Raw genomic sequence first — 21,932 nt, forward strand, 5'->3', positions numbered from 1 at the left:
AATACTAGAGTACGCTCCAGCACAGTATAAAGTCTATAATGCAATTATTAATTATTTGAAAGCAATAGGTTTAATAAATAGAATTTGAAGATCACATAATGAAGTATATAAAATAATTGTATCCTTGTGTAATACGCCTTTGGTCAAACTAAAGTTGTTGTATTTTTTTTTTTATGTATATGCTGTCACCAATATACGTCATGCTCCACACTCCAGTCCAGTAGGTGGCGGAAATGCACCTTTTCAGTGGGTTTGCCAACCGCCATTAAAAAGAACAGAAGAAGAAGAAGAAAACGAAAACGAGCAGCGCCTACACGTAAAATATCTAATGTTATTTTAGTAGTTTTAAGAGATTGAGTTTTATATAGTCTTTTTTAATTTATAATCAAGATCACTTCGGGTCTTAACATGGTAAGTTTCTACAGCATTACTGACACAATTACAGTTTGCACTGTTTTTGTCAATCACGAATATTTGACGCTGTACGCTATAAGTCACTATTTACGGGAGAAACTGGTATAATTCATAACCTGCTGAGTCATTAATTGCCCTAATAACTTCATTTACAGCAGTCGTGCTGCTTTGCGGTTTGCCTGTATTCACTAAAGCCTTCCTCAAGAGAATATCAGCAAGTTACGAGTATGTGACCACCTGAAGTTTTCATTGGTTCTGTGATTAATGTGCCATTTATGAACAACATGAGCCCCAGTGTAATATTACTGAGTGGTCTATGTCTGACGATAGAGGGGTGGTCAAGGCTAATGCAGGGGGTCCGCAGACCATGACAGAAGATCAGTGTATCACCCCAACCTGGCATAAAAAAGCGTGAATAAATCCTATGATTGCATACTTCATATTACCCCACATTAGTTCAACATACCGTAACTTCACATGTTAGGCTGATTATACACGGGGGAATTTTGCTTGGGCGCTTTCCTATTAAGAATAGGTAACATATTTCTATCTGGATATTTTAGATCGGCCGTGGGCCCTGTGTCTCACCTGGTTGCCCGTTGATGGCAACATTGCTCAAAAAGTTGCCCCGTGTATCATCAGCCTTAACTTATTTCTCTTATCTAACCAGTGGTTGGAGCAAAATATCTTACACTACCTTGTAGGCTACAGTGAAGTTTATAAATGCTGTTCAGGAAACCTAAAACTTCAACTTACTTCAAACAGGGCTGACAACTTTTGAGTTCAGCCTGGAGTGAGAATTATTCAGGAATAATTGACAAGCTTGCGATTAAGTATGTCATTTTTTTCTCCGTTTTTCTAAACTAAACAATACAGGGAACCCTATTGTTGAGGTTAAAAGTAACAGCTGATTTGTATGCAAATATTATAAAAAAAAATTATAATAACGTTATATTTTTACATCATTAATTATAATAAAAAGCAATTATATGAGTAAATATAATAAACATAATTTTTGCTAAATTCTGTCTAGTACACATTTTTCTCGGTAGTTTATGGGCACTGAATGGATTCTGCAGTTATGTGACCATGTTTTATAGCTGCTGTCTTAATGCGATTTTTGAGTGATTACATGAGACGCTATACATTAAGTTGTAGTGTATCTTTTAACATGGATGGGATGTGCATTCTATGTTTATTTCATGCTAATTATATAATGCCCTCCTGCTTCGCTTGAACTGAGGCAATGCGGGAGGGCGCATGTGGACCGTCACGCCAATAAAGAGCTCCAAAACTGGATTTATCATTTGAAATTCGCGTGTGTCCTCTCTGCTCTGCGATGTTTTTCACTCCGTAAGAAAATGAACGTGTGGCACGAGCGGCTGGAAACAGACGAGATCAAGCATGATGCAGAACACCAGACGTGTCACATCCTTGAGTTCAAGGCTAAAATAAACGCTTCTTTCAGTGCAATTAAACAAAGAACATCAAATAGTATCATATCAAAATTTGGGGTGGCCGATCAGATGTCAGGGTTCTGGCTCCGCCACTGATTAACATTTACTGTGTCTATCTGAGATTTATTTTTATTTTTCTCCTGTTTAAAATTAAACTAGTTAAACTAATTATGTTGAATAAATCATACTTTTGATCTAATTTGACGAACAGGTTTGCAAAAGGTCTGGTTTTGCTTGGGGGCACTTCATTTCTGCCAGTATTGTTGACTTGACAGCACAGACACTATTTGAAGAGGACTGAACTGAGCTGGATGACATCACTGAATCATCAATGAACCGGCTTTAGCTGAAAAACTGACTGTTTTCTATATTGTCCCCCTGCATTATTATTATCACACGTTTTTCCTGTTTAACGCTAAAGCTGCTCTGACACAATCTGTATTGTATAAGGGTGACTTGACGACTTCTCACACTGAAATAGCAACGGGATATTTTATAGGACTAAAAACAAAATGATATTTACCTAAAAACCATTGTAGAAAACGAAACCTGCAAATTTATTTTATTCTTTAACAACAATAAAACGACTCGCCTCTGTACTGTATACTTGTAAAACACATTAAACTTGGAGTAAAACATTCATAGATGGCTTGATGTGTTTTTTTGTTGTTTTTTTCTCAGATTCCTGTGTTATCAAAAAGTTCAGTGAGCATGAGGGACCCCAAGAGGGTGGAGCAGATATTAACATCCATGAGAAATGCTGGACCTAGCACACTACAGGTAATGATTTCTCCTGAAAGTGTCAAGCCTGTTTTAGCACTTGTCATTCACGCCTCAGATTTGAAAAAAAAATCCTCAAGAAATGGGTATGTAAAGTAGCAGAAAATTGGGAGAGTTGAGGGTCTTCCAGCAAAACACAAACCTACAACACTCAATTCAAATCATCGCAGATGTATTAAGCGAGGTACGAAGAACGGGCCCCAGGACAAATCCAACCCATCCGGGCCACGAGTACACCTGGGACAGTTTTGCTGGGGTTAGGGCCTTAAATTGTCTTTTAATGTGTTTCTCTGCAAAGATAACTTTGGAAATGGGTCTCCAATAAATGTATCAAGGCATAGCTGTTCTTTCATTTAATTTAAAAGAAGTTCAATTATTTTCATTTTCCTTCCTTTCGCATAAATGCATAAAAGCATACATAAATGCAGTTTGCACAACAGTGATCACAAATGAGATATAATTTGAAGGCAGGTCAGTTAGGCATTTCTCTTTATAACATTTTTCTACATTGATTTCCATGCTTTGTTGAATAAAAGTGTACTTGAAGTGAAAGCTATGAACTCTATATTGCTTACAGGTGAACAGAATCTCAGGAAAAGTGTAAAAGAAAATGATGGACCATATATGAGCCCATGTCCTCTGGACTGCACACTGCATGAATTGAATAACCACTAGATGGCAGTATGACAGATGAAATATTCATTTTCAAATATTCATCAAAATATGGAATCAATAATAAAATTGAACAGAAACAAATAATGATAGATATTACTGAAATTATGTTAATGCATTTTTTGCACATAAATGCAAATGACAGTAAAGTGCATAGGATATGGCCAAAAAATTCAGTTGATAAAGATAATTATCACGAAAAATGTCAGATCTTTATTTCTTTGAAGATAAAGGCAGATTTTTTGAAAGTTGTGGAAACCAGACAGTTAAGTGTTGTGTTAAACTACTTTAAACTTACTTTTTATTTTTGTCAAAACATGATAAACACGTGCCAAACAGGTTGAACATTTGAGGTATCCTAAAGATCCTAAACATTTGTAATAATAAAATATTTTTCTACATCAAAATATGCATGTGTAAACTTAAGTAAAATCCTTTCTCAGTCTTTTTTTCCTTAACAAATTAGTAATAGAGAAATTAATTTCTTAGTTTCTGCATGCTCCAGTCAGTGATACTGTTTCAAATCATAAAACAGGTTTGTGTTGCCTGACTCTGATGACACGATGCAGATGTAAATTTGTTCATTAACAAAAATCTGTAAAAATTGTAACAACCTCATATTTATAGGGTAACATTTTTATATGAACTGTACTTAAAATTGATCCTATGTTATCACACAATTAGATCATGATAACCAAAGGTAAAACCATATATAGCACCTCACTATCATGGTAAAGTGTAACTATATGGTTTCTATGGTATTTGTATGAAAAACAGCAACCTAAATATATTTAGTATAAATTTAAATGCACAAATGTTAGAACTTAATAACAACCATTACTCCTTTAATACATGTCTACATTAATAATATAATAAAATTCCATATGTATATGCCACAATAAAATTATGCAGTTAGCAGCATTACTACAGTAAATGGTAAATCCATATAAGCCTTCTAACGGGATTGTTCGTGAAACAGTGTTTCTCTTGTTTGTCAGTGCTTTTGAGAGCGTTAGTGCTGTTTCATCTGGCTTCAAACGAAATCACTGAGACATTTGTGTTCTTTCAATGAATTCAAGCTGTTCTGGCTGGTCTCTATGTCCCTTATTCCCATTTAAAAACTACAGTGCCTATAGAAAATCATCATACCCCTTCGAAAGACTTTCCAGCTTTACCAATTTTTCAAATTACAAGATCAAAGTAATGAAAGAAACCAACAGTTCTGAGAGAGAAAAAAAACTACTGAAAAACTAGAATAACAGGGTCAGAAAAGATCACATCAGTCCCCTGATTTAATATGTCTGTACTAGCTCACACCTTGCAGAATTGCTGAAGTTCAGTCAAATTCCGTGGTGAGTGGCCATGGACTAGGCTGCAACAAATGATTATTTTGATCATCAATTCATCTAAACATTACAAAGATTAATCAACTAATTGAACTGTATGAAAAGGCAGGTCATCATTCTGCCTTACAACTTATTTTGTAAGTCATATGGAACAAAATAATAGTAAGTGATAAGAAATTTTATTCAAAACTTTAGCTCTCTTAAAACACCTTATAGTGTTATAATAAACTGTCTTGAGCTAGATTAAGCTTTAATCTATGCAAATCAAACTATTACTCTAATGTAATCATGTTTTTTGTTTTTCTTCTTTATCTTTGCATTTACTAATAAAATATTTTACCATTAGTTTGCTCCACAATGGATAGCTGCTTTATAACAGAAAATCAAGTTGTAATTCTAACTGAAAGTATCACTGACACTTTTTTCATGTTAAACATTTCATGTTGTATAAAGCGCTATATAAAGAAACGTGACGTGCCTGGAGTGCCAATTGCAGAGCTCATGTAAACATATCCACATTGCTATGATTGGATGCTTTTCTTAACTGCTGTTTTCTCACCGCTGTCATTTTTGTTGTGTATTTATTTCATTATTGAGAGGAAACACAGCAGTGTCTGGTTCGGCTGCATTTACACTCGGGTCCCACGTCCCAATGTTCACACTATCCATCCTAAATAGTATGTGAGAGCAGAATAAGTGTGTCCCGAAGCATAGCATGTTGAAAGGGTATGCCAGAAGTCCCCGGATGGTCTACTATTTCAGGTAGATTTCTGAAGTGTGAATCCGTTCACCCTCTAAAGGCTAATACTGCCCATGATCCATTGTGCTTCAGTGACAGATTCAGTTCAGAACCACATACACAGATAAAAAGCGTTAAAAAAACTACAAACATGGCGGATGTGCACAAGTGACGTGACATGTGACATGTGGCCAAGTATGGTGACCCATACTCGGAATTAGTGCTCTGCATTTACCCATCCAAAGTGCACACACAGCAGTGAACACACACAAAACGTGAACACACACCCGGAGCAGTGGGCAGCCATTTATGCTGCGGCGCCCAGGGAGCAGTTGGGGGTTCGGTGCCTTGCTCAAGGGCACCTCAGTCGTGATATTGAAGGTGGGAGAGAGCGCTGTACATTCACTCCCCCCACCTACAATTCCTGCCGGTACGAGACTCAAACCCACAACCTTTGGGTTATGAGTCCGACTCTCTAACCATTAGGCCACGACTTCCCCAAGTCCCCAGTTACTGTAAGTAGAGAGGTTTAGATAAATGGGGTCGAGTTACTAATAATCAGCATTTAAAAAATATTTATTTAATGTTATCTGTGTCATATTTCATCTGCAAAAACAATGTGAACTTTATATAAACATCCGTTTGGCCATTAACTTTTAAACACATTATGCAAAAAATATGAGCTCTCCGCATAAAGATCCATGGCTGGCAGATGCTACTACTTCTCCAATACGGTAGGAAGTTATATTAAATCAAATGTGGAGGATGTTATCTGTGACAAGATGATTGACAGGCCAATTTGCAGTGACAGAGTGCGTGTAACTATGACATAATAATATGTCCCAAAGCTGGCCTACTCTTCTATTACACACTCAAAAGTGTGTACGTTTTCTTCACCAAAAGAGTAAATATTTTAAGGGCATAGTATAAGTAGGTCAAATGAGATCAAATGACTATTCGACAAAAAAAAAAAAGTTTAAATTCTTTATTGTCGATGTTGTTGATAATGTCGACTAATCGTTTCAGCCCTACAATGGACTGCTCTCTTAAAGAGTACAGTGACCTCTTATACTGTATGTCAAAAGATCAAGGGAATTTTTGGTTTTTCAGTTCATGACCCCTTTAAACTAAAGTCTCACATAGTCAGATCTATGTAGTCAAATACACTGTATGGTCAAGCAGATGCTACTACTTTTCCAATACGGTAGGAAGTTATATTAAATCAAATGTGGAGGATGTTATCTGTGACAAGATGATTGACAGGCCAATTTGCAGTGACAGAGTGTAACTATGACATAATAATATGTCCCAAAGCTGGCCTACTCTTCTATTACACACTCAAAAGTGTGTACGTTTTCTTCACCAAAAGAGTAAATATTTTAAGGGCATAGTATAAGTAGGTCAAATGAGATCAAATGACTATTCGACAAAAAAAAAAAAGTTTAAATTCTTTATTGTCGATGTTGTTGATAATGTCGACTAATCGTTTCAGCCCTACAATGGACTGCTCTCTTAAAGAGTACAGTGACCTCTTATACTGTATGTCAAAAGATCAAGGGAATTTTTGGTTTTTCAGTTCATGACCCCTTTAAACTAAAGTCTCACATAGTCAGATCTATGTAGTCAAATACACTGTATGGTCAAATTTAATTTTAATTACTCATCTGTTGATTTGATGCCGGTGAATTGCAAAACTGATACAAACATATCCACATCATTATGACCAGACTACTTTTAAGCAAAGAGCAAAAAATCACTTCTCCGTGAATATACTGGGGCACCGAATCACATTCAGGTAATAAGCTGATGGCTGCAGTTTACATAACAGCCAGCAGTATTGCTAATAATACAGGTCTGTGAATTATATATATATAGCTCTGTTAATTGTAAAAACGTGCAATGAAAAACATTTGCAGTTGTTACATTTTCACTCTGCTTACACCGGACATGAGCGGCTCAATGTAACTGAAGACCATAGAGCCCATTTACACTGGATGCAGCATGACAACAAATCCCCCACAGCTCTATGTATGAAGTACGCCACTTCTGACAAAGGACCACTGGGTTTGCAGCAGTCGCTTTGTCATGTCCATCTTTTAACGGTTGCATCCTGTGTAGACACAGTGTTGGTATTGCTGTTGAATCAGTTTTAACCAACCATGACTAGAGAAAACAAAAAAGGGCTATGCCCCCCCCAAAAAAGTTCAAAACCCATTGTGCACTGTGCACACTGTGAGCGGGTATACAAAAATGTGGAAGTACAAGCTGTAGTTTTCACAAGAGGCCTCCATAAGGAAAGGGATATTAACAGCTCCAGACTTAAGAATCTGTTGCACCCACTTCAGGGCCTCATCTGTGTGTTCCCGTTGCTTCTTGGTGCATCAGGAGATCAGTATCCCACTGTGCTTCGTGTCCTGTTGGCTTCTTGCTGTTCTGGCTCTTTTCCCACTGTGCTTTTACCTAGCACAACCAGTGGAAGACATCACCACCACTAGACTGCTCATCAAACCATGTGGAACATAAATATCACTAACCCAAACCACTTTCCAGAGACTTGAGCATTAGTGTATATTGTCAGAATTGTTAGATTTTCAGACTACTAAAAGTATGCTGTTGGATTGTATCAACATGCTACAGGTTCCAGCCTGTATTACTGCTACATTTTTAATTAAGTGAAAGTTTAAATGTGGTTTTTACTCTAATTGAATGAATATGAATTTAGTGTAAACTACTTCAACTTTACTGTGTAAAGACAGTAAAACGTGGTATAATTTTCGAGTTTGAACTGATTTCTCACAATGTAGATATTAGATGTTTTTTGTGTATTTTCTTTTGAATATAAGGCTTGGATGTTCTCATGTAATGACTTGGGTATTTGATGGATTTTTGTTGTTTATGTTGTAGGTAATCTCAGATTTTGATATGACTCTCACCATGTTCGCCTACAATGGCAAACGCTGTCCTACATCCCATAGTAAGTGCAACAATCACTAATATTGCCTTTAGTTTTGCTGAGCTAGTTGTTCACCAATCAATTAGTGAGGTTAAGTAGTTTTTTTTTGTTGACAGCATGCTGGGTGTTTAGCTCTTTGCACAGTAAAACTATCTGTGTAATGCTGCATCTTTAAATTCAATCATTTAAAATCTTTACATCCATAGACATTCAGACAGGTGTCTTTAATCATATGTTTTCGTTTAGTTGATTTTGAAAATGTGTACAAAAGCACAGAATGCTAGATTAAGGTTGTAAGAGTTAACGAGTTTTGTCTATTAACATAAATATCTAAATCTGACCTAAAATTAATGCCGTTGAACACTGAAAGCTGTAAATAACCTGCAGAAAATGAATCGGTGTCAGAAGAGTTTATCTTGTGTGCTTTCTCTTGTGTTGTTAAAATGAGTAATAAATTGTATGCTTTCAGATATTCTGGACAACAGCAAACTGATCAGTGAAGACTGCAAAGCCAAGGTGAGAAAGCAAGTGTTTTCCCTAATGAATATTTTAAGCTTACATTTAGTTTAGACTCAGAACTCTCTGTGCAACTATAGATGTTCACAGATTTTCAACCACTTTGAGTAAACGAACAATGTGTGTTATTTTTTCTGTTACCTGTACCAAAATATCCCTGTTTATTTGTCAGTTCCAGGGCTTTTGTGAAAACTACAGATCATACTTCTGTTATCTTGTCTGTTTTTTTTCCTGTTCATTTATTTTCTGAAGCAGAAGTTTCATGCAATCCCTAGTTGTCTTAAATGCTGTTTTATCACAAACACTGATAATATATTCTGTGTGCAGGTTTTACAGACATATCTTACCTTAACTTAGCACTGTATAGATTTCTTTTTTATGACCAGTGACATTTTTGAGGATTGTTTTTCTGCAGCTGAAGAATCTTCTGGACACTTACTACCCTATTGAGATTGATTCCACACGCTCAGTAGAAGAGAAGTTGCCGCTCATGGTTGAATGGTGAGATACATCTCTCATTGCACAACTTATCTCTCAACAACAAACGGAAGGTGAGCCTATGGCGCATGTGATTCCTGTGAGGGTCCAAGTCTGACCATTGTTTGTTATACGGGTTGAAAGTGTATGTAGGAATGCACCAAAATATCGGCCAATAATCGGTATCAGCTGATAAAAGCAGTTATTTGCACCATTAACCGATTGTTTAAAACCACCGATGATCAGAGCTGAAATCAACATGAATGAACATCATAAGGGGTGTTGAAAGATACAGACCACTTACTGAAATATATCATGTTAGTTGGCTATAAAAAATATATAACGGGAAATATAATAGAGGGAACCAAAAACACCATGGTTTAAACCACACAATGAAATTCTTACTTTGCAAGGCTCCCTTTCACAAAATATACAAAAATATACAATATAGAATATAAAAAAACTATACAAAAATACACAAATGTATACAAATACAAATATACGTTATGCAACGAACAAGTTAGTATAATGGGAGGTGAGATAATATTTGAAGGGTTGTTCAGGAGTCTGATGCCTTGTGGATAAAAATGGTTTGTAAGTCTTTTTGTCCTTGATTTTATACTCCTACCATTTCTCAGATGGCAGAAGTGTGAAGAGACTGTGTTGTGGATGTGTATTGTCACTGATGATGTTGTGGGCCCTCCTGATGACCCTGGTGCTGTAAATATCCTGAAGTGATGGCAAGGCTTCTCCACAAATTAACTGTGCCATTTTTATTACACGCTGGAGAGCTTTCCTGTCTTGAACAGTGCAGCTTCCATACCACACTGTGATTCAACTAGTGGTCACACTTTCAATTGTACATCTGTAAAAGTTGCTGAGGATTTTGGTTTTCATGCCAAATTTCCTTAGCCTTCTTAAGAAATACATTTGCTTACTAATGCCCTAAGCAGAATTGTATTGTTGTACCCCCTCCCTCAAATATTATGGGGGAAAAAACACCTACTATAGAGGTCAAAATAGAACTTTTAATAAAATATAAAAGTAAATTAAATAAATTGTATTATTTATAAATTACAATTATAGCTCTAGACTGTTAGGCTACATATGGCTATAATTTTATTAATACAGTTGTCTGATTGATTTTATAGTCTCAAGCATTCAGAAATCACATAAAAGAAAATTAAGCAGTTTTACTATGATAAAACCATGGTTAATTTTTGTAAGGATTGTGATGTCCACTTGTTTTTGTTGAAGAAATTATAGAGGGTGTAGCATTTCTATCGCAAAAAGGTGGCCAAAAATTAAAGTGGATATTTGAATTCAATGTTTGGTCAATATTAAACAAGGATTCGATCGTCCTGTAAGTGTTACAACAGCATTTAACAGACATTTAGTGCCCTTTGCAGGCATTTGTAACAATATGTAATGTATTGTACATAAATTGTATATTTTTTATTACATTATGTATTTTAACAGTGTTATTCCAAGAAATCATATGATAATTATGAATTAACTAATCTTTATTGCCTCATTGTTTTTATATAATGCATTTTAAGTAGGGATGCACTTTTTCCAGTACTCACCCGAAATCCGATACTTTTATTTTTGGTACTTGCCGATACCAAGTACTGATACCAATATTTTTATTGCATTTGTAAAAAATGTTAATATTGGGTACAGAAACCAAAAGAGTATGTATAATGTTAGTTGGTTAACTTCATTTATCAAATAGATACAGTCAAGCCTAAATTTATTCAGACACCTTCAACATTTCTCACATTATCACAGTTTATTCGCTATAGTTTAGAAAATGGTAATAAAATATGACAAGAACTCAGAGTTAAACTGTGTCAGAACAAATTCAGCTTGATAATGTTACATAACTTTGATAGAAAGGTATGTAAAACAGCTGTTAGTATGACAGTATTTACACAACTATCAATACTTAGTCGGGCAACCCTTAGCCTTAATGACAGCCTGTAGTCTCCTGGGCATGCTGTCATCCAGCTTCATACAAACCTGACCTACAATGTTTTTTCCCAGATTCTGTCTGAATAATTTTTGGTCCCAAATTTGTATACATTTTACTGGTAGTCCACTGTATGAATAATTTTTGGGTATGATTTGTCACAGTTTACTTTATTTTGCAATCCTCACTTGCATAAATTAACTATAGTGACCCACTAGTAAAAAAAAATAAAAAAAATAATATCTGGTCTGAATAATTCTCTCTCCCTCTCCCTACCGTTAAGTAAAGTGCATTGTTTTACTTACTTGTTTTTGACATATCCGACCAAACTACAGACTTTCCAGTGAGGTCTGTGAGAAAGATATATCCACTCGACAAGCTCGCGCATCGGCGCTGCCGCGCGCTCAATCCACTTAGCGTGCTTTGTTTATCAGCTCGCGCACATCAGCTATACAGGCGTTAATACTGAATGTTTAACGTTATATTCATTGCATACATATACTTCTTAGTAGACATCCTTAACTCCATTCTGCTGTCTGTTGTTCTGTTGTCGGTGTTTCTTTGTCTGAATATGGCGCTTATCACATGCTGTGTGGTATCGGCGTTTGGTATGTACAGAATACATACCGTTAAAAACATTTTAACGAGTACGAGTACAGGAGCTCAGTATCGGGCCCGATACCGATACCAATAATTTAAGGCATGGAAACCATTAAAGCTGGCTGCAGACTAGACTATTTTCAAATATTAACCGATTTTAAAACCACGGGAGACCACAAACATGAAGACAGTTTCAACCGATTTTTAGCCTTATAATCCTCTGAACACACAACACTAGATGATTCAACCAGACCGCGAGACCACACACTTGATGACTGTAGGGACGATTTCACAGTGACACGAGATCTCACAGAGACTTGCGAGATCAAACGTGACTAGAGAAGATAAACAAATAGAGGACAATCAACTTAGTCAGCTGGCTCTCCCGGCGCGCGTTCTGTTACACAGTGAAAAACAAAGAATATGGGTGATGTATTCTGCTGACATGACATGTTTGTAGCTGCCGCGTTTCATCTATAGAAGCACGCAACATCCGGTAGGCAACGCTTGCTCGATCTCATTGGCTATCGCGTCAGAGGCAGCCCGATCAAGAGTCCTAAATATCAAACATGTTTGATATTTACGATTTGAGTTTGGGGACGCTCCGTCTCAATCAGGAGCAGATAAATAATCGTAATGAAACCACACAATAGAGGATTTTTGGGACAAAAAATCATTTGCGACAAGCCGTGAATCGGGCTACTTCCCCCGATCGTTAGGGGGTGGAAATCGGCCTTAAAATCCTCTAGTGTGCGACCAGCTTTAGGCAGATGCATTGCTGATGGTGAAATTATTAAAGAAAGCACTAGTTCTTTAGCACTAAACTAGTGCTAAAGAAAGCACTAGTTTATCAAATTATTAAAATGTTACTTATCTTACTGTTTTTCTCTGACACATTCATAATCATTACTTCTGCTGGTGTGCTGTGGCAAGCTTTATGTGGGCGTTTGAGTGCTTAATAGGCTATGTAGGCAATTAAAGGCTTATTATTATTTAAATGGTTTATTAATAAACGTGCGATTAGTTGACACATTTTTCGACCAGAAAAATCTTTAGTCAAGGGCAGCCCTACCAGCCACGACAAACACAGCATCTGTATGCTGATGACTCTGTGCACAATCCCCAGTGCAGTCACATGATCGGTCTCAGCCAGCAGGAACACAGTGCTGAACTGTTTTGGTAAATAAAAACTGCACTTCTCCATCAAAAATGTAATGTCTGAAGAAAAGTACTTTCCAACACCGCACACTTCCCCACACCATCTATTGTTGACGTACATGCAGACACCACCTCTGGTCTTCCCCACGGTAAATGGTGTGTGTGTGGAGCAGGAGAACTGAATCTGCACTTTATTCAAGAGCCAGATTTCCGTGATAATTAGAGGGCGCCCAAACAGGTTAGGTGTGTAGTAATCCAAAATAGCCAAGAAAGGCCCATACACTATAAGGTTGAATTAAGCAAAAAAACACTCTTTACACTCTGACCTGAAACATTTGCCTTTTGTTTTTTTGTTGTTGTTGTACTTTTTCCAGTAAAATGTAGTTTTATCTTTATTTTTTGCCTATTTGTTTTTACACCAATTGCAAGTTGTCATTAATTCATTGTACTTAGGTGTGTGTGTGTGTGTGTGTGTGTGTGTGTGTGTGTGTGTGTGTGTGTGTGCGCGCAGGTGGACTAAAGCTCATGTTTGTTTTTTATCCAATTGCGAGTGGTGTTTAATTCATTGTGTTTGTGTGTGTGTGTGTGTGTGTGTGTGTGTGTGTGTGTGTGTGTGTGTGTGTGTGTGTGTGCGCGCAGGTGGACTAAAGCTCATGAGCTTCTTGTGCAGCAGAAGATCATTAAGGATCACTTGGCTCTAGTTGTGAGAGAGTCTGAAGCCATGCTGAGGTAGGATCATTAACAAAACTAATTTGTACTGTAGTGGGTGATGATATCACTAATAATGATGGTTTGATAATGTGTTTGTCAGGGATGGCTACCAACAGTTCTTTGATCATCTCCATCAGTTGTCTGTTCCTCTGCTGATCTTCTCTGCTGGAATTGGGGATGTGTTAGAGGAAGTGATCAGACAAGCTGGTGTGTTCCATCCTAATGTTAAAGTCTTCTCCAATTACATGGACTTTGACGAGTCTGTAAGTTTCTTTATAAACATCTGTCACGTGTTTGTCAAAATAATTCACTGATATGGATCAAATGATTTTCAATACATTTCTTGTTTAGTTTTAATTTCTATTTTGGCTGCTTAATTTCTGATATTGAATAGTCATTTATGTTTACAGACCTAAATATTTGTGAGACCACAAATACCACAAATGAAAATGAAAGCTTAATTAATGGATTTGACGTTTGTTAAAAAAATAAAAATAATTATCAGCCAAATTAATTTTTACTTCATTTAGTTTTTCTTTTTTACCCAGTGCACATAAGGATACTGATAAACACAGGGCACATGCATTTTAACTTCTTCTTCAGGTCATAGCTGACCTGCAGAGGTGGAAATTCCAGGTTCAGAAAGTATTTTGTTCCAATCACCTGTATTTGCTAATTAGCACAGTTTTTCAGCCAGGAAGCAGGGGCGATTCTAGGATTTTTTTAATGGGGTGACACAGGGGGGACCAAGAACCAGTCAGGGGGGCCCATGGGAAAAGTCATGTGCCCCAACACAAGTGAAATTACATAAAAATGGCACTGCACAAGTGCCTGGACAACTCATCTCTCTTTTTATAAATAAAAATCACTGAACAGACAATAATTGTTCTCAACTTCTTCAAACAGGCTGTGTGTGTGTGACTTGTGAACTTTTTTGTAAAAATTGCTCATGTTCTGACTTTCACCTGTTGCTGCAGATAGATGGCTGCTGGTGTAGTCCTCACTGACCCTCTCTGGCTGGCTCTGACCTGTGCTGCCAGGTTCAGGGCTGATCATTTGCTGGCCAATTTTACCCTGCCTGGTGGATTGGCTCTGACCTGCACTGCACTGTATCTACCTGTCTTTGACATGGTTTCTTCTTGAAGAAACCTTGAATGTATTGATACGGTGCCTGACTTTGTCCCCTTTTAATTTTTTCCACAAAATTCTGTCTTAAAAAAAAAAAAACTAAATCATTAATATTACACAAATAGTGTATTTAATAGCCATATTCTCATCTGATTAAAGACAAAATTTAAATGTGAAGCTGTTCTTGGACATTGCAAACGAAAATAAAAAAATATATGACTGCCACGCAAAAACTTTTATTCAATACAAACAGGTGTTTACTATTCTACATCTTAAAATTCCAAGTGGCAGAACGCTAACATTATTAAAACCCCACATTTTAGCATTTACCACGTTACTGCAGATTATCCCACCGAACGAGACCAGATCGCTCACGCTGGCAGAGGGACGCTGGTCAGGCTGGGCGAAGAGGACGGGGGAAGCCTCTCTGTGTGGAGAGAGCGAGGTACGCGGGACCTGAGCCGACGTAAGCTCGCTCGCATCTGAGCGCTGTGATCCTCTGCCCCGCTGTTTTTTCCTCACAGGTTCCTGGGAGGAAGAAAACGGGAGGGCGCGAGGGCCGGTGTCGCTTTCTGAAAAGAAAGCTATCCACGAGCGCAGAGAGGCAAGACTCATGCTATCACAATGGGAGCAATCCGTCTCAGTGAGCATGGATTCCGCGTGGGATTTCCCCAGGCAGGAAACGCACTCACGATGGCTGTCATCGGCACGCAGGGGAGCCCCGCACGTACCGCAATGACAGCGCAGCATTTGCATCAACGCGGCGAAAATTTGCTCTTTAGAAATTTGCTCTGATAGGGCTCGCCGGATGGCGGCAGGGGAAGCTGGCATCACTGCTGCGCATTGCTAAAGGCGGCGAATCAGCCGAGCAGATGAGCAGTGTTCCATTGCGAGACGTGTCAACGGCGAGCAGGCTCTTCAGTCAGCGAAGATCGCGAAGAACGTCGTCGTCACTGAAGGGGAAGAAATCTGAATCCTGTGGCGAAGCTGCCGCTTATATAGCCAGATGGCCCCGCCCATTCTGGTGGGCTTCGTGGCCATAGGTTCGTGCAGCACCGCTGCCGAGCCATTGGTTCGTCTTTAAAATGCACTGCACGAACCGATGGCCGTGCAGTTACACAGCGTGATTGAAAAAGGCTTCAGTTCAGGAGAAAAAATGACTTTTTCCCCATAGTGTCTTAAAGGGTTAGTTCACCCAAAAATTTTAATTAGCTTGTGTTTTTCCCTCGAGGCATCCTAGGTGTATATGACTTTCTTCTTTCAGACGAATCCAGTCGGAATTATATATATTCATTTATTTCAGTAATTCAACTCAAATTGTGAAACTCCTGTTTGGCTCACATTTAACAAAAACCCACCAATTCTCACTATCTCAACAAATTAGAATACTTCATAAGACCAATAAAAAAAACATTTTTAGTGAATTGTTGGCCTTCTGGAAAGTATGTTAATTTACTGTACATGTACTCAATACTTGGTAAAGGCTCCTTTTGCTTTAACTTTTCCACGACATTCTAATTTATTGAGATGCACCTGTATTGCGACACGTTTCATTTTGACTTGAACAGCAGCAGTTCTGAAGACCTGGTTGGTACTGGCTGCACTGCACTGGCTACCAATAGCTGCTCGAATAAAATTCAAGGCATTAATGTTTGCATTAATTGCATTAATGTTTGTCTACATAACCACCACTGGCTCTGCACCCATTTACCTAAATTCATTACTTGAGACTTATGTGCCTCTAGAAGCTTGTGTTCTGCAAGTGAACGGCGCTTTATTGTTCATCTCAAAGAGGCACAAAATCATTTTCACATTCTTTTTCATTAACTGTTCTCTCTTGGTGGAATGACCTGGCCAACTCAATCCGAGCAGCTGAGTCCATAGCCATCTTCAAGAATCAGCTAAAAACACATCTCTTCCATCTTTATTTGACCCTCTAACTCTGTCTCTATTCTATTCTTTAAAAAACTTGCCCCTTTTAGACTTGCACTCTATTCATTTACTAACTGCTTGTTTTCTTAAAAAAAAAAAAAAAAACTAACTAACACTAGTTTCTCTATTCTTTTTGTATTATATCTATTTGTTTACTTTTATTTAGTATACAATTAACAAAAAGCAAAAAAGGCCTCTAACACTAGCTTGCTCTATTTTCTATTCTATCTGTTTTCTTTTTATTTGTTATATGTTATGTTATATTTTTTTTTTAATCTTGCTGCGTTAAGCTAACTGAGACTTGTTAAAGCACTTGCATATCATTGCTCTTTTGTTGAGTTTTATTGCTTCCATTGTCCTCATTTGCAAGTCGCTTTGGATAAAAGCATCTGCTTAAATGATTAAATGTAAATGTAATGTAAATCTAAGTACACAGTTCTACGGTATACTTGAGCCTCTTTTTGTGCTTGTAACAGGGTGTTTTGCAGGCATTTAAAGGAGAGCTGATTCACATCTACAACAAACGGGAAGGAGCTCTGCTCAATACCGAACACTTCAAGGATCTCCAGAGCCGCTGTAATGTCCTCCTGCTCGGAGACTCTCTTGGGGATCTCAACATGGCTGATGGAGTCATGGACTTACAAAACATCCTGAAGATCGGATACCTCAATGATAAGGTAAATCCACAGTAAAAGCAGGACAGCACATGAAAAAAAGGAAAGAAACACTAATGAATGTTTGTTTTTACCCTAGGTGGATGAGAGGAGACAGTCGTACTTAAACTCCTATGATATAATTTTGGAGAAAGATGAAACCATGGATGTTCCTAATGAGATCTTACGATACATTACAGGACAATGAACTTAGACCTAAGATCTCCAAGATAAGGATGGACACAGTGATTTTATTTTCTGTGGGTTGAAATATCATTCTGTTGTTTTTCTACCTTGACGACTTCTACATGTTCATATTGTACCATTATCTGGATTGTCTATATTTGTCCATCTGCACACGGTTGAGAAGACACCAACTTGGTATCTCCAATTTAGATAGCGTTGTTAATCAGGGATTATGGTTCTACACATCTTTCTCACTGAAGTTTAAAAAATAAATACGTTTTTTAATGGAGGTGTCATGATGTTAATTGTGTATTTACTAAGTCAGTACATTTATGTGAAGGTGACAAAAGGGTAACTTGTTTGCCTCTACCTAAAAACATTTAATGGCATGTCTTGTTTTAAAAATGGAAAAATAAAAGAATAGAACCAGAAAGTTAAGTACTAATTATACATTATATTTGTCAAAATTTATAAAGTAAAAAAGTTTTCTTAGACCAGATGTTAAACTAATATTTGTCACAGCCAACTGATTTGTATAGAGTTTGCTATAGAGTTAGGTCCAGTAAATGCATTTTACAGGTTTCAGAGAAAGAGCAAGAAGTTATCCAAATCAGTTGCTGTAGGGATACTGTAATGGTTGCAGCAGAGTCCTGGTGGGTGAACTGTTAGTATTTGATGTAATTGATGAAAAATTCAAGAATCTATAGAATCATTTTTTTTTTCTATTATGCACCGAGCATGAACTACAAAAAGAACAACAACTACAGTAATAGAAAAATAAACTTAGAGCATAGTGTGGTTTCCCTACAGTGGTTCAGGCTGTAGGATTGCCGAATGACTAAAGAAATGTAATCAGCACGATGGTATAAAACATTAAGCATTTCTTGTTTATTACCACCCACTGCCACTTATACCACGTCTGAAATAAGCATGGTTAGAATAGCTAAATATGTGGGACAGTGTTGCTATTGAGTGACTATATTATTACAATTTGGCATTGGTGGAAAAACATTCAATGCTATACAGTCCATGTATAAAAACAGTAAATGTGCAGTCAAAACTGGGGAATCTCAGAACAGCGTTCTTCCAGCAGGGCCGTGGAGTGAGGCAGGGATGCAGTCGTAGCCAACACTGTTTAACATCTACATCAACGAGCTGGCAGAAGCTCTGGACCGCTCCGGCAGCATCCTGGGCCTCGCTCTGCATGACTCTGTCTCTATTCTATTCTTTAAAAAACTTGCCCCTTTTAGACTTGCACTCTATTCATTTACTAACTGCTTGTTTTCTTAAAAAAAAAAAAAAAAACTAACTAACACTAGTTTCTCTATTCTTTTTGTATTATATCTATTTGTTTACTTTTATTTAGTATACAATTAACAAAAAGCAAAAAAGGCCTCTAACACTAGCTTGCTCTATTTTCTATTCTATCTGTTTTCTTTTTATTTGTTATATGTTATGTTATATTTTTTTTTAAATCTTGCTGCGTTAAGCTAACTGAGACTTGTTAAAGCACTTGCATATCATTGCTCTTTTGTTGAGTTTTATTGCTTCCATTGTCCTCATTTGCAAGTCGCTTTGGATAAAAGCATCTGCTTAAATGACTAAATGTAAATGTAATGTAAATCTAAGTACACAGTTCTACGGTATACTTGAGCCTCTTTTGTGCTTGTAACAGGGTGTTTTGCAGGCATTTAAAGGAGAGCTGATTCACATCTACAACAAACGGGAAGGAGCTCTGCTCAATACCGAACACTTCAAGGATCTCCAGAGCCGCTGTAATGTCCTCCTGCTCGGAGACTCTCTTGGGGATCTCAACATGGCTGATGGAGTCATGGACTTACAAAACATCCTGAAGATCGGATACCTCAATGATAAGGTAAATCCACAGTAAAAGCAGGACAGCACATGAAAAAAAGGAAAGAAACACTAATGAATGTTTGTTTTTACCCTAGGTGGATGAGAGGAGACAGTCGTACTTAAACTCCTATGATATAATTTTGGAGAAAGATGAAACCATGGATGTTCCTAATGAGATCTTACGATACATTACAGGACAATGAACTTAGACCTAAGATCTCCAAGATAAGGATGGACACAGTGATTTTATTTTCTGTGGGTTGAAATATCATTCTGTTGTTTTTCTACCTTGACGACTTCTACATGTTCATATTGTACCATTATCTGGATTGTCTATATTTGTCCATCTGCACACGGTTGAGAAGACACCAACTTGGTATCTCCAATTTAGATAGCGTTGTTAATCAGGGATTATGGTTCTACACATCTTTCTCACTGAAGTTTAAAAAATAAATACGTTTTTTAATGGAGGTGTCATGATGTTAATTGCGTATTTACTAAGTCAGTACATTTATGTGAAGGTGACAAAAGGGTAACTTGTTTGCCTCTACCTAAAAACATTTAATGGCATGTCTTGTTTTAAAAATGGAAAAATAAAAGAATAGAACCAGAAAGTTAAGTACTAATTATACATTATATTTGTCAAAATTTATAAAGTAAAAAAGTTTTCTTAGACCAGATGTTAAACTAATATTTGTCACAGCCAACTGATTTGTATAGAGTTTGCTATAGAGTTAGGTCCAGTAAATGCATTTTACAGGTTTCAGAGAAAGAGCAAGAAGTTATCCAAATCAGTTGCTGTAGGGATACTGTAATGGTTGCAGCAGAGTCCTGGTGGGTGAACTGTTAGTATTTGATGTAATTGATGAAAAATTCAAGAATCTATAGAATCATTTTTTTTTTCTATTATGCACCGAGCATGAACTACAAAAAGAACAACAACTACAGTAATAGAAAAATAAACTTAGAGCATAGTGTGGTTTCCCTACAGTGGTTCAGGCTGTAGGATTGCCGAATGACTAAAGAAATGTAATCAGCACGATGGTATAAAACATTAAGCATTTCTTGTTTATTACCACCCACTGCCACTTATACCACGTCTGAAATAAGCATGGTTAGAATAGCTAAATATGTGGGACAGTGTTGCTATTGAGTGACTATATTATTACAATTTGGCATTGGTGGAAAAACATTCAATGCTATACAGTCCATGTATAAAAACAGTAAATGTGCAGTCAAAACTGGGGAATCTCAGAACAGCGTTCTTCCAGCAGGGCCGTGGAGTGAGGCAGGGATGCAGTCGTAGCCAACACTGTTTAACATCTACATCAACGAGCTGGCAGAAGCTCTGGACCGCTCCGGCAGCATCCTGGGGGCCTCGCTCTGCATGACTGAAGTCAAATGCCTGCTGTATGCAGACGACCTGGTTCTGCTGTCCCCCACAGCTGAGGGTCTCCAGCACAACCTGGCCCTGCTGGAGCAGTACTGTGAGGAGGGGGCACTGACGGTAAACCTGAACAAAACCAGGGTCACGGTGTTCCAGAAGAAGGCCAGGTCTCAGAGAAACAGAGAGGGAGCAGTTACAGAGCAGAAGTCCTAGAGCACAGCAGCAGCTACACTTACCTGGGCATCAAGATCTCAGCATCAGAGGGCTTCAGTCTGGCTGTGAAGGGCCTGAATGAGAGAGCCCGGAGGGCTTTTTATGCCATAAAATCACGGTTTGGCCAATTAAAACTACCAATTAGAACATGGATTAAATTATATCACGCCATCATTAAACCAATTCTACTATAGGAGTGTGAAATTTGGGGACCAGTATTAAAGTTTGAAAATTGGGATAAAAGTTTAATAGAACGAACATAATTGGAATTTGCCAAAAAACATTCTAAGGGTAATCGGAGGCACTTCTAACAATGCCTGCAGGGCTGAACTGGGCTTATACCCCTTACACATTGAAATACAAAAAAGAGCTGTTCAATTCTGGTATCACCTGAGTCAATCTGACACTCAGTCGATTCAATATAAAGCCCTCCTCGCCAATGAATCCCCCAGTGTCTCATCCTCTAAATACACTTGTGCTTCAACTAATGAAAGAAACTCAAGCTGAGTCTGACTCCAACCACAACCCCAACATTCATAAAGACATTGACAAACCTAAAGTATAATTATGACGAAAAATTAAAAAACGAATTTGACCTCCAAACCAAACTCCAGTGTTATTCGGCCCTAAATAGAACCACCAAATTGGCAAATTACTTATCAATCAAACAGTTGAAAGACAAATCCTTTCAAAATATCGACTCGGCGACCACAACTTAGAAATAGAGAGAGGAAGATATAAAAGATCCTGGATACCAAGAGAACAGCGACTATGCAAGCAC

General features: G+C 37.5%; 1 protein-coding gene and 1 long non-coding RNA gene across 2 annotated transcripts; both read left to right on the forward strand.

Moving 5' to 3' along the window:
• The first annotated feature begins 261 nt into the window (after window positions 1-261).
• LOC107563343 (cytosolic 5'-nucleotidase 3-like) lies at window positions 262-17,754 on the forward strand. Its single transcript, XM_016248195.1, has 9 exons — window positions 262-411; window positions 2,553-2,651; window positions 8,313-8,382; window positions 8,831-8,877; window positions 9,293-9,378; window positions 13,724-13,813; window positions 13,896-14,058; window positions 17,332-17,532; window positions 17,609-17,754. Exons 1-9 carry the CDS (start codon window positions 409-411, stop codon window positions 17,714-17,716), a joined length of 867 nt encoding a protein of 288 aa, XP_016103681.1. The 5' UTR covers window positions 262-408; the 3' UTR covers window positions 17,717-17,754.
• A 1,591-nt stretch (window positions 17,755-19,345) lies between these two features.
• Window positions 19,346-19,792, forward strand: LOC107563348 (uncharacterized). The gene is made up of 2 exons (XR_001606092.1): window positions 19,346-19,570; window positions 19,647-19,792. It is a non-coding gene; the product is annotated as an uncharacterized lncRNA (long non-coding RNA).
• Window positions 19,793-21,932: the final 2,140 nt, after the last annotated feature.

Source organism: Sinocyclocheilus grahami, unplaced genomic scaffold, assembly GCF_001515645.1.
Source record: "Sinocyclocheilus grahami isolate Dianchi unplaced genomic scaffold, SAMN03320097.WGS_v1.1 scaffold869.1, whole genome shotgun sequence".
NCBI classification, from domain to species: Eukaryota; Metazoa; Chordata; class Actinopteri; order Cypriniformes; family Cyprinidae; genus Sinocyclocheilus; species Sinocyclocheilus grahami.